The following is a 13,093-nucleotide window of genomic DNA, read 5'->3' as shown; positions in this document are numbered from 1 at the left end:
GATACAATAAATGTATAGTAGGCTATAAAAACAATCACACTGAATGTAATATCAGTTGACGCGGATTAAATGTCAGATACATTTTTTTCAAAACAATTATCATTCTGTGATAAATTTTTATTGTATTTGTTACAATATTTTACAGATGACATTATTCTTACAAAAAACCCAAACATTTGCATTGTATATTTAGCCCACTTTTAAAGGTTCCCACCTAGGTATAAAAGGAGAAAGCCTTATTTTTTTTTTTTTAAAGTTTATTTAAATTGTTAAATAGGGAGTTGTAAGAAATCTCCATCACTAATGCTCCAACCACCCGACGTGTCTATGTCTGTGAAGGAGAAATGCTAGAATTATCAAAAACTAAAAGGTTAGAGGCTTAGTTGTTGTTAATGTAAGGATGTTTTACTTTAATTAGAGGTTTCAATTGCGTTACTTTACATTTATCAACGTTAAATTACTTCTCTATTCTTTTCATTCTACCAAAGTATTTATCTACCGCTAAAATTATCACTTTACGCATCCTTATGTTTGCGGCACATATTAATACATTGCATTTGAGACATTTTCCAACTTCACTAAAATATATGAAATAATAATTAAGCTCTATTTACAAAATAATGTAGTTGCTTTAGCAAATGGAGGCTAGTTTTTAAAATAATCTGAGCTTTACTGCAGGAAAGGCTAAGACGAATTGCTGATTTTATGTCCATGTTTAAACCCCAAGAATCAAATTCCTCATTAGAAACACCGCATTGTTATAGCTGCTCAAAAGTTCTGATGCAAAAAGCAATTGAACCTTGTGTTATTTCATACGATTCTTTCTAATGGCAGATTTTCTGGGTATGAACAAACAGCAAGCAAACACTGGCTTGTTACATTTCTGTATTTACGGTAATAAGAGATGTTTGTGTAGCACAAATAAATTGAGTACGGCTCAGAAACACGCAGCTTATTCATGACTGGTACCAGCTTCTTGTCAGGATCTCTCTATGATGGTGCTTCTTATAGAAGGGTTTCACAAAGAGTTTTACAAGTAAAACAGGATAAAACGTATAAACACCTCTCTCAAATTATAGAGAGAGATACTCTTGAAGCATTTTCCTGAGATTTCCCCTCTATTGACGCGGAGTGGCACAAACTTTGAACGGCTTTGGCCTCAAGGTGAAAAATGGATCTGCGGTGAGATCCAGGTCTGCTTTGTCTACGCCCGGTGGGGGAGAGAACGTGAACTTCTGGAGCATCCCCGTGAAGAAGAGGAAGAGTTCCATTCTGGCCAGGGATTCTCCGGCACAAACCCTGCGCCCTGATAGATAAATGATAGTAAGAGGTTACATTCATAGGAAGACCAATCACATAACGTACTCGGCTCTATCATCTCACAGTTCAGACTCGATTCTTTTAACAGATCTATCTGTGCTAATCAAAGAGTGACCTGGGTCTTTCCAGGGGTCCCAAAGAACGTGATTGGTAGGGGTCTTGGTGACCAGGGTTGAAGGCCACTGATTTAAGTCTTATAACTCTCACTAATTTGTATTACTAGTATCAGATTAAAATCACCTTTCAAAAGTACTGTTCTAGCTTTTTACATAATTTGTTTTCAAGCAGCTGGCTGTTAGCCATTAGTCAATGGCGGCCTTTATGTCTGCAGATAAAGAAGCTTATTAGAACAAAATGAAATAAAAAAAATATATATTTTTATGAAACAAAATGTTTTTGTCTCTGTGGATCTATATGACTAGTATTACGAAAGTGTATTTTATTTTGTGATAAACGGACCATACATTATTCCCGTGTTGCACATCAAGCCACATAGTACCAAGTGTGCAAATAACATAAAGATTTGTATTGCTTTGGGATTATAACATAGAGTCACTCTCATCCATTACCTTTAGAAAATGGGAAGAATGCATCTTTCTTCAGAAACTTCCCGTCAGCATCCAGGAAATGATTGGGGTTAAATCTGTACGGCGTCTCCCACTGGGTCTCATCATAAAGGACCGACGTAAATATTGGCATCACTTGTGTTCCCTAAAAGATATAATTATTGAGTCAAATTACTGTAATAACTTTAGAAACATCCAATTTTAATGTTATAATCAAGCCGTATACCAGGGTTCTGCCTTTAGGAGAGAACCCCAGAAGACTTCTAAGGCACAAAAACATACAAAACATTACCTTAGGGATAAAATAACCCCTGAAGTGGGTGTCTGTTAGAGTAGAATGGGGGAAGAGTGGAAGGATGTTGCCAAACCGTTGTATTTCGTGTACCACTGCCAGACAGTATGGTAAGTACTTCTGGTCATCCCACGTTGGGTGGCGCTCAAGTCCAATAACCGTTTCAATTTCTTCATGAACCTTTTCTGTAAAAAAAAAAACAGAATAATAACTGGATGGAGGTGACTAACAAGTCAACATTCACTTTGTATCAATCAGAACAGTGTCTCACAGTGTCTATACTCTTTTTCACCAAGCCTCACCGACTTCTCTCACCCATCTACCTCATGTTCCTAGTAGCTTTTTTGCCTACCGGACATTTTCCCCCTACTATTTCCCCAAAACGTACAGATACTGAAAAAATGTGCTCAATATAAGACGGCAACCACAGAGTCATCTCTTACTTTGTATATCAGGATATTTCATCATGAGAAGGATGGCCCATTGTAGTGTCGATGATGTTGTCTCTGTGCCACCAAGCATGAGATCGAACATAGACGCCAACATATTCTTCTCATGAAAGATTTTTCCATTACCATCTCCCTCTTTTTCCTTAAGAGTCAAATGACACAAAAAATTAGTGTTTTTCACATATGCAGAAGTGACAGAGATCAGAACCGATTGTGAAAGTCATCCTCATTTATATCACTTAACATGTCTCCCTAATTGGATTATTATTACCTCCCTTATTATTTAGTCTCATTTGAACTTTACCCTTGTCTGAATTAACATTGTTTATACTTATTAGTTATATGGCATAACCTTTAAAAAAGATCAGATTTGCTACGGTTAAGGTAGTCATTGGAGGAGATGGTAGGGCAGCAGTGCCACCTCAAGCCTATGCAACGTAAGAACTTAGAAGCATAGTCCCCAAGAGTAAGATGACCCAGTACCTCCATGTCTTTCTGAAGGAAGGCCTCTGTGTATGTTGTCCAGCTGCTTTCATTTATATTGCTTTTAGCTTCCATCAGCAGCTCTTTATAAATTGCCTTTAACTGGTCGATTTTCTGTACAATAATTTTTGGTGTTTTCAGGACGTGCTTCAGAATCGGGTAGACGTTAGTGAACTAGAGACAAAGGAAGATAATATTTGGCAGAAGACGAGAGAATTCTTTATAAATCCTCACCCTGTTGTTTTCTTTAAATTATGAGATCCATTAAATCGTACTTTGATGACTGAGAGTTTATTTGCGAGCTTTCGAGACCAAGTTGTTAGGTCTCTTCCTCAGGCATTAGTGATTAATGATATCTGCCCCCTGCTCTGCATACTGCAAGTGGTTGCTGTACTTCACATCGCTATGAGTTGGGGTCCAAACTCTACACATCTGGACCATGTCAGGTTTTAAATGTTATTCATGGTATTTTACCTGTGCAGGAGGAGAAACGGTGAGGATAACCAGATCGTTCAGCAGATCTAACATCGTCTTGAATGTCGGGTTACTGTATTCAAAGCGTCTTCCAAATAACAGTCCGAAGGTGATGTTGGGAGGAGCGTTAGTAAATACTCGTTTTTCAAAAGGTTTACCTTGAAGCAGATGAGGGATGAGTTTAAAGTCATGTTAAGAACCTTTGATTATAATCTTATTTTTACAAATATCAGAAGGGCCATTAGTCTAAACACAAATCTTTTGGTAAAAACTGTAGAAGTGATTGATAAAAAAATCTCATGAAGTACATTATTTACAGTAATTATTATAGACACCTAATGTAAAACTATGCTACAATTTGATGAATACACGAGGCCTACAGACTGTCCAAATCATGTTTTATAGGGATATACTTCAGCTTCAATTCTTTGCCTAATTTTTTACTTTAATTGCAGGTTTGTCACTCACCCTCAAACGACTGGATCAGATTATTTAGATGTTCAGTTTCCTCGATAATCTTTCCCTCGATGGGTCTCTTTCCCATCCCGAGATCCCGCAGAATAGACAGAGTGAATCTTCGCGTCACCTTCCAGTTTTCCCCGTTGGAAAAGAAAACACCTGTCCCAGAAATCAGGGTTTACATTACATAATTTACAATTAGAACTTTTAGGATTTCTCTTAACCAACATGCTGTCCAAAAGTACCACTCAGCACACTGTTAGGTAAATTGCCCCAGGAGCTTATCATTTGAGATCTCATTCTTTGTTTTTAAGACAGAATGTTGGTCGCCGACCACAGGAATCGGATCTTCATCTAGCCCTGACCTCTCTGGTTGTCGGTGACCCCTGAAAAGAATCCTACGAAGACCCCGGCTTTGGTAGCTAACACCTGAATCAGTTGCTGAATTTATACCCCAGCCTGACGCAGTGATGCTTATTCCTACCGACCCTTTGTCCGCTCCAAATCTTCTAAATTTGTTCCACACTAGAGGATTCATTCTCACATTACCTTGTCCATGCTGGGAATTGTCGACAACTGGTACTTCGCCCCTGTTCCCAAATTCATAGCTTGAGTTCACGAGGGCTTCTTTAACGGCATTATATCCAACCAGAACCACGACTTTCTGGCTACCGAAGTGGAATGTGAAGAACGAGCCGTATGTCTTTGCAAGCTAGAAGAAAAAGGTAAATGCCTGCAATTCATATTTTATTCAAGACCAACATGGTTTCCATTGGTAACTGACATTTATACAGCAGAAAAAACCCTTCAGATGTTTACCTATCCATCATTTCAGTTGAGGAAATAAGGTTATTTTAGGGAGCGCTGTGGATGGAGAGCCCCTCAGCACTCAGTATAGTAAAGTAAAATGGGTGCAGAAGTTGTAGAGGGTGCAATTTTGTTTTTAACATTCTTTAATTCTGTCACCGAATTCGCCTCTTTGACATAAAAGAAAAGTTATAAAATAAAGAAATGACTCACATGTTCCTCCCCCAATGGGGTATATGTTATTGAGTGCCATTGTAGCCTCCGGTATGTGGGAAAAACTACTCTTATGCTAAAAAAAAAAAAAAAAAAAAGGGTGGCGGAACATGTAAGAAATATAATAAAAGGAGTAACTCAACACCCATTATCGTAACGTTTATCGAACCCAAAGAGATCATTTGTTATGCTATTGAAAAAGTAAAAATAGAGGGTTATATTAACCCTTTTAATTAGTTAATATAACTAATAAAAATTGATATAATAATCCTCTTAATTAATAAATATAAGTAATAAAAATGTATATCATTAAACACATTTTGCATTGACTTTGTATAGACTGCTCTGCAACGCCATGAGGGAATGACGTGAGGTTCCCGTGGAAGACGGTGAGGCCAAAGAAATCCGCATGGGAAAATATCGCAACCTTTAGAAGCTCATGCGTAGCGTGGAGACGATCCCAACTTACTTTATTTTGTTTTTATTTTTTTTCCGTTTAAAAAAATCTTTCTGCTGGTTTTATTACTGTGAATGTTCCTCCTGAAGTCCGGGACTTAACCCTTTATATACCTAATGTAAATTTATTAATTAAAATTTGTATCTGCATTACTGCTTGTTGACATCCACATTTCTCCATTTTTTTGAGAGTTGAAATGTTGAAATGGTCCAGTAATCTAATTTGAAGCGCTACCGAACGATTTAAAAATATAAGTGCATGTAGTATAATAAATTACTAAACCAAGATTTATAAGATTACTACAATATTGTACTGGTCTTTTTTTCTCCCCTCTTTTCCTTGTTTTTTTTAATTATTTATTTTTTTACATATCTACTGAAAAAGCTCTATATGCTGCTGAAAGGTTGCATAACAAAAAAAATCTCTTTTCCTTTTTTTTGCCAAGTTTCGACACATCACGAGGATCAAGAAGTTTTCTTGGCAAATACATTTGCACACATGATAATAAAGGGCGAGACCATCGCCAAATCGCAGAATTCCATTTAAAATAATATTGAAAATCTTAAAGTGATATCATGAAATTCACAAATAATACATAGAAAAATAAATGAAAACAAATAAAAAAAAATGCATCTTTTACAATGTGCTATAATATTAAGCAGATCTTAAGTAGATCCCGTGACCCAACATTTTATAGAACATGGACATACGTTGAGTTAGAAACTTTGGGGGGGGGCGACGGGAGAAAATGCTAAAAAAGCATGAACTCTGGTGGATCATTAATTTTTTCTCAGTTCTCCTCTTTTACAGAATATCTACAATCAGTAACTGCAGCCTCTATGCTCAAAGCATGCGCAGAGCTCCTATCATACCGGGGTATCAAATCACTTTGAGATTGATGGATACTGAAGATGCATAGATATATATATATATATATATATATATATAAATTATATACACATGTGGTACATTTATTATTCAGAATCAATTCAGATTTTGTATTTAATTGTGAATAGATGATTAATTTTTATGTATTGATTATTATTTTTGTGAATATCATGGTATCTCTTTAAAATTGGTAAGATTACTTTAAATGGAATCCTGCAATTTGGAGCTGGTCTAGCTCCTTTATTATTATTCCGTGTGTTCATGGATTTGCCTGTAAAACTGCACTGTTTCAATTTCTTTACGGCTTGGAAAGATCCCCGTGTAATAAAATAAACAGCGTGATATTTTTATGTGCTTCCACACATGAAATCTGAATTGAGACTTCTATTTCTCAACCACTCTTACATTGTGCTGCGTTTAGAATTTACTTTAATTTACAGAAGTGCCAAAAGTGGCCACACGGTGCCAGCGCATCCCCGGAATATTTATCTCCGCAAAAAATATTTATACTTAAAAAAAAAAAAATGGGGCTATCGCTTTTATTTTATTTATAAAATTGTTTTTGGAAAGTATTGTTTTTGAGTAATCTGATCTGATTTTTAAAATGAAGCCCTCATGCTTTTTATTTGTTGTATGATTCATGCAAGCTAAAGCACAAAGGAGCAGAAATTATAAATTCACGGACTGAAAAACATATCTATAATAAATTTTATTGAGAAATAAACGCGTGTGAGAGATAATAAATGAAACAAGTTTGCCTATATCACATTTTTACTCTGGTGGACCTGGATGCCCCTGGTGCTTTGGTGTCCCTCTTTTCTTTGACCTAAAGGTTTATTTTGTGTAAAAGTACATCACAGCGAAATAACGCGTGTGGACTGCCAAAAGTCTAGGATTCGAGGCCAGAGGAAAATATTCTCTGGCCATGAACTGATACACAGAGATCTGAGTCAATCAACAAGTTAGATTAATCAAGTTAGAAGTCATGGTCACCCGTCTACTGGGCTTTATCCAGGGGACTCAAAGCGTCCAATTTGTTACCAGATCTGCATATTTAGTACATTTACAAAGAAGTTAATGTCTAAAATCTAAAGCGTTACCTCCATGAAGGTGGAATCTGGTCTTTTTAAATCCAAAATGAGTAAATTTCCAATCAGAGGAAGCGGTGTTGGTCCCGGGGGGAACTTGTAAGAAATCTTTTTAGGGAGACTAGACAAAAACTTCAGAAGAATCGTAATCAGGGTGAACAAAAGGAAGAGAGTCACTGTTTCGGAATAGAAAGCCATGTTTAATCCGCTCTGTGGCAGCCAAGTGTTTCGGGGAATTTGGACGAAGTAAACCCAATTTATAGCCGGTGTGGGTGTAACTATCCAAGAGAAACAGAAGACTCCTCCTATAATACATTAGGAATTCTCGCGTAACAGAATATATTGAGCAAACATTAAAGCGATGCATTTACCAACTTGTTTTTGAGAAATAAATCAGAATCACCTGACTTCTATACATAACAGTAAGGGGGGGGCATCCAAACCAGGGAGGTTACCCCCACTAGAACAAACGTTACAACCGGCATAGGAGACATCTTGTAATGAAAGTGATGTAAAACTTAAATAACAGAATGAAACATAACATTTACTCCCCGTTTCACCTTTATTAACCCTTGGTTTACATCTGTCCTGACTGATCCCTGCGGAGACATTGACTTCTCCCATTGATACGACAAAGCTCGGTGACGTATGTCAGGGAATGATAACATTGTGACAAGATGATTATTCTACCCAACACTGAACCCCTGCTTGGGGAAGCAGGCTGCCCAAAACCGAAATGCGGGACAAATGTCCTCTATGTTTGGAAACCCAGACACGAGGTGCGGTTTTTCTGTGGGGCTAGGGTGCGGCTGGGCTAAAATGTGAGGAGAGATGGGAGATGAGAGAGTTACAGAGGAGGGGAAAGAAAAAAGGAGGGAAGAGAAATGAGAGGAAGGGGAAGGTGTAAGGGAAAAGAGGGGAAAGAAAAGGTAAGTAATAGAGTGGAGAGAAACCAGAGAAAGGAGAGAAGATCCAAAAGAAGATAGTACAGTATAGAAATAAAAAGGAAAAGGAGAGGGAGGGGAGCAGAGAAAGGATAGAGAAGAAAGGGAGAGGAAAAATGCGAGAGAGAAGGAATAGAGAAATGATGGAATAGAAAGATGTTTTGCTCCCGGCAATCATATTCATCCCTTAAATTTAATTCTGTGTGAATTGGGTTTTCAATAAGTTTCTAAATTGACGTGGGGTATACCCCGGCCCACCCTGCTACTGCAGCTTCTTGTCCCACCTACTTCTGGCACGGGGCCCCCGTTTGTTTGCTTGCTACGCCCTGAAATATGTCTTATCTAGCAGCGGCGTATTTTGGCACTGAATCTTATTCTGTAGTTCAGTTACGGCTTGCGCAGTATTCTGTTTCTGGTGATGAGCCTTGCCATAAGCACTAAGCAAAATTGCAATTTGCAACATCCCCAAAGTTACTGGATGGGGGCAAGATTTAATTGGTGCCACCTGGCTTCTGCCCCCATGCCCTAACACATATACACACACTAACACACAAACTCATAACACCAACACATTCTAACGCCTTACATTCACACACGCTTATACTAACCCACATCATATGATAATACACACCCACTAACACACGCACACATACATTCTAACACCATACACTCACACGCACTCATACATTCTAACACCATACACTCACACGCACTCATACATTCTAACACCATACACTCACACGCACTCATACATTCTAACACCATACACTCACACGCACACATACATTCTAACACCATACACTCAAACACACTCTCTAATGCCATTTGTTAACACACACTGACATCAAACGCTCGTTTAAATTCACACACAAACACTCCAGCTCTAACACCATATGATAACTCACATGCATGCTAACATCATACTCTCTAACACTAACAGACACACACTAATGGCGTACACTAACACACAAGCACATTCTAAGATAATACACTAAGGCACACACAAGTTAACACTATACACTAAAACTACACACTTCAACACACGCTCTATCTCTAACGCCATACACTAAAACACGCGTTCACTCACTGTCAGGCTCATCAGATCTCAACCCTTATTGGATGTTGGAGTCCAGGACGCAGGAGTGTTAGAACGCACACAGTAAAAGACAACCACTTCACAAAGTAGAGTAGGCGAACCCCCCCCATCCATTTGCAACAGGGACCACACAGTTATATTTTTTAATGCTCTTTCATTTTTATTTCTGCTTAGCTTTATACTTTTGTTCTCTTTCTTGATTCTTTCCAGCCCTACGTAAACAAGTATATTGATTTTCTTATCATATAAGATGTTTGAGTAACTGTTAGTTGACTCCCAGAAAAAAAATCAAAGGCTAAAACACTGTTTCTCCTTTTGGATTTAATCGAGGAGTTTTTGGTCGGGTACAGTTACACAACAGTACATTTGTCTATTTTTTTGAATGTGTAATCTTTGATGCTAACTCAACACTGGAGAAATTAATTGATATCAGATGAAATGTGGTTTGTATTAAAAGTTGTGGCACTCCTTTTATTTACAAATTGTTGCATAATTTTTTGAACTAAAGAGAACTTCACATCGGTTCAGAACATGCTCATAGTTATTATTTATTCTAGAACACAGCGGAAAATCCATCCAGTTAAACCTAACGTGAGAACTTCACATCGCACGTGTTCTATCAGACAATAAAAAGTAACCCTAAGACTAGACAATGAGAAAATAAAACTATTTTAATACATTTAAAAAAGAAAAGAAAAATTGTCATGCAAATTTGACTATTCATAAAAAAATAAAAAAGAATGAGAATGCATGAGTTAGGAAGGACCTTGTTGCTCCATTTAAGGTGCATGTGAGAGAGTGTTCATGTGTGTTAATGTATGGTGTTAGAGTCAGTGTGTGCATGTTAGTGTATTGTATTCCAGTGTCTATGTGTTAGTGTACTGTATAGTATTACAGTATGTGTTAGGGCATGGTGTTAGAGTCAGTCTATGTGTTAGGGTATAGTCTTAGCACATGGTGTTAGAGTGTGTGTATGTGTTAGCATATGGTGCTAGCATGTGAGTGTGTGGTGTTAGCGTGAGTGTTTATTAGCATATGGGTTAAAGTGTGTGTTTTAGTATATGGAGGTAGAGTGTGTACATGTTAGTGTATGGTGTCAGAGTGTGTGTTAGTGTATGGTGCTAGTGTGGGTGTATGTAGTGGTCAGTGGTGTGACGAAACAAGCATCTGTCACTAGAAGTGGCGAGAGAATTCATGGTGATCCTACAGAACCCAACAGGAAATTTAGAAGCACGCGTTGGGCGTCTATGTTCTTGCAGGCGGGTTTGATTGTAAGCTCTACAGAGCAGGAATTTCCATATAATTTGTCTCAAAAGGGCCCAGATGTGATCTTCCAACAGTACTGCACCATGGCAAATAATCAGTATATAAAAAGCTTATTTAAAAAAACGAAATGCTACCACCCACAACAAGAGGGCAAAAGGATTAAAAGTAGTATCAGGAAATATTACTTTACTGAAAGGGTAGTGTATGTATGTAATATCTTTCCAGTAGAAGTGGTAGCGATCGATACAGTGAGGGCATTTAAGCAAGCATGGGATAGGCATTTGGCTGAGCTAGATTTAATATAAGGCCAGGTATAAAACACAGTATTCTGAGGCTGCAGAAGGGTTCTTATCTGCTGTCACTTTCTATGTTAAACTACACCACTATGTGCAATCACTATTTATTTGCCTTCACGCCTCTAGCTCATAAATCAATAGCAATTCACAGGATAGGCAAGCCAAACATATTACATCATACAATAAAAAAGTATTTGCCACCCTTGGATGAACACTGCGGTGGTACGGGTAACATTTAGTGTAAGTTCCGGATCAAATAAAAAAAAAACAACAAAGCAAACCAATGTTTTGGTAGACAGAAGATAGCGGACCATCTCTAGACGATATCTAATAAGATTTTCAATCAGCGATGTATGCTGGGACCCAGCCACACATTATAGAAGTAAACTTGTTTACGGGGTGGGGCAGTGATTTCTGTCCTCCCCACCTTTCCCTTCTCCCACCCCAATACCTCCTTACCTCCTCCCCATTGTTGGCTCAGGATAGGGGTTTCCTGGTGGGACGCAAATATTTCATACCCATTAATAGAAAAAAAATATTCCACCATGGTAGTTGTAGCTATGAGACCTGTGCCACATGAGAACTTTTGCTGGAGTGGTAAAGATTAGCCACAACTACCCCATTCTATATTTCCTAGGGTGTTCCGCCAGTAATGGCTGACTGTATACCATGAGACTTGCAGTCAACAACAAACGAGTTAGTGTGAAGTGTCAGCCACCACAACCCCAGTCTAGAACCACAATTCCCATGAAGTTCCACCAGCGATATGGCTGCTGAATACTATTGTAGTTTGTAGTTGACCTAGGCCAGACTGTGCCACCGAATGTAACTAGAATCTTTTTCTCCAGTAAGCGTTCTCGTACCCTGATTATGTAATGGCCCCCGAACTTTGGATCTTATTGTAAGAAAGGATCTTATTACTAAATGCTCCTTTTGAATTTTGAATACACCTAAGGTGCATTAAGCATTAGGCCTATTTTATTAAGTGCGCAACCCACTTTTGTGTTAGTATGTGTGTAGCCACCAGAGGGAAGCCGCAGCAGTGCTAACTAAAGGCGCATGAGAAGCGCTGCACTAGAACAGAATAGAATGACTTTTTGTTCACGGGTAAACATTTTGGTGTGACTGTCACATTTTTTACAATTTTTTGTTGCTTTAATATTTTTGAGAACATCTCTCCCGGCATGTGATATATTTTCCCCCAGTCAGCCGGGTCGGTGAATGCTGCGAGCGGAGGTCTGTCCATACAAATGATTGCATTGATTTCAATAGGAGGGCTTTTCTGCCATTGATTTTTGTTAATTGTTTTTTAAAATGTTTTTTTTTATTTTGTTTTGGATGATTTATTAGTATTAAGGTACTCACATAGTATATTAATACGTAGAGTGGGCATCATGGGCCGTAAACCATCCCTTTAATTATTAAAGTGATGTATGGTGAATCTGTCACTTCAGCCGGTTCTGGCATCCTTGTGGCACAGAAGCAGCTACTGTATTTGTTTGATTAGAAAACAAGATTTTTTCCCCCAGAAAAAAATCATCTGAAAAAGCGACTTTGTCTTATAATCGAGGTCATCTTTTATTCAGACAGCAGATCTCTGGCATTACCGCACAGCATACTAAGCCTAGAGAGTCTTGTTCTCTCATACTGTCTCACATGCTCATGCTCTCTCACCCTCTCATTCACTCTCTTTTGCTTTGCTTCTTCTCTTTCCTCTTCTTGTTCTTCTTTCTTTGTCCTCTTCTATCCCTGGTATCAGCCTCTGTCCACACCGTCTCTCCTGATTGGAGGTATGAGGAAGAGGCGGTCCCTGATGTGCGCTTCGTGGTTGCAAGAGGCCTCAATATTATACACAAAGTGGTCACTTACTAAAAAGCCAGTGGCTGGGAGAAATGCAAGCTCTTACTGTGATCACGCTCAGTGAGTTTTGTTACTTGCTTTATACAGAGGAAGCGGTGTTGGTCCCGGGGGGAACTTGTAAGAGATCTTTTTAGG

General features: G+C 38.3%; 1 protein-coding gene across 1 annotated transcript; it reads right to left on the bottom strand.

Moving 5' to 3' along the window:
* Nucleotides 1-1,102: 1,102 nt before the first annotated feature.
* LOC128502250 (cytochrome P450 2W1-like) lies at nucleotides 1,103-4,581 on the bottom strand. Its single transcript, XM_053472007.1, has 8 exons — nucleotides 4,497-4,581; nucleotides 4,053-4,202; nucleotides 3,585-3,742; nucleotides 3,111-3,284; nucleotides 2,622-2,769; nucleotides 2,179-2,363; nucleotides 1,890-2,031; nucleotides 1,103-1,306 (listed from the first exon to the last, which is right to left on the bottom strand). The coding sequence occupies exons 1-8, from the start codon at nucleotides 4,579-4,581 to the stop codon at nucleotides 1,119-1,121; spliced, it is 1,230 nt and encodes a 409-aa protein (XP_053327982.1). The 3' UTR covers nucleotides 1,103-1,118.
* Between the last annotated feature and the right edge of the window lie 8,512 nt (nucleotides 4,582-13,093).

This window comes from Spea bombifrons, chromosome 7, assembly GCF_027358695.1.
Source record: "Spea bombifrons isolate aSpeBom1 chromosome 7, aSpeBom1.2.pri, whole genome shotgun sequence".
Taxonomy (NCBI): Eukaryota; Metazoa; Chordata; class Amphibia; order Anura; family Pelobatidae; genus Spea; species Spea bombifrons.
Note: the sequence above shows the minus strand (reverse complement) of the source record. Positions and strands in the feature narration are given on the sequence as shown.

What these genes read in the sequence shown, in the direction of transcription:
- LOC128502250 (XM_053472007.1), bottom strand. Translation starts at nt 4,581, where the DNA reads ATGAATCCTCTAGTGTGGAACAAATTTAGAAGATTTGGAGCGGACAAA. An exon ending in TCTGATCCAGTCGTTTGAGG is followed by an intron (nt 3,743 to 4,052) that starts GTGAGTGACAAA and finishes ATCTGCTTCAAG; the next exon opens with GTAAACCTTTTGAAAAACGA. An exon ending in CCGTTTCTCCTCCTGCACAG is followed by an intron (nt 3,285 to 3,584) that starts GTAAAATACCAT and finishes CTTTGTCTCTAG; the next exon opens with TTCACTAACGTCTACCCGAT.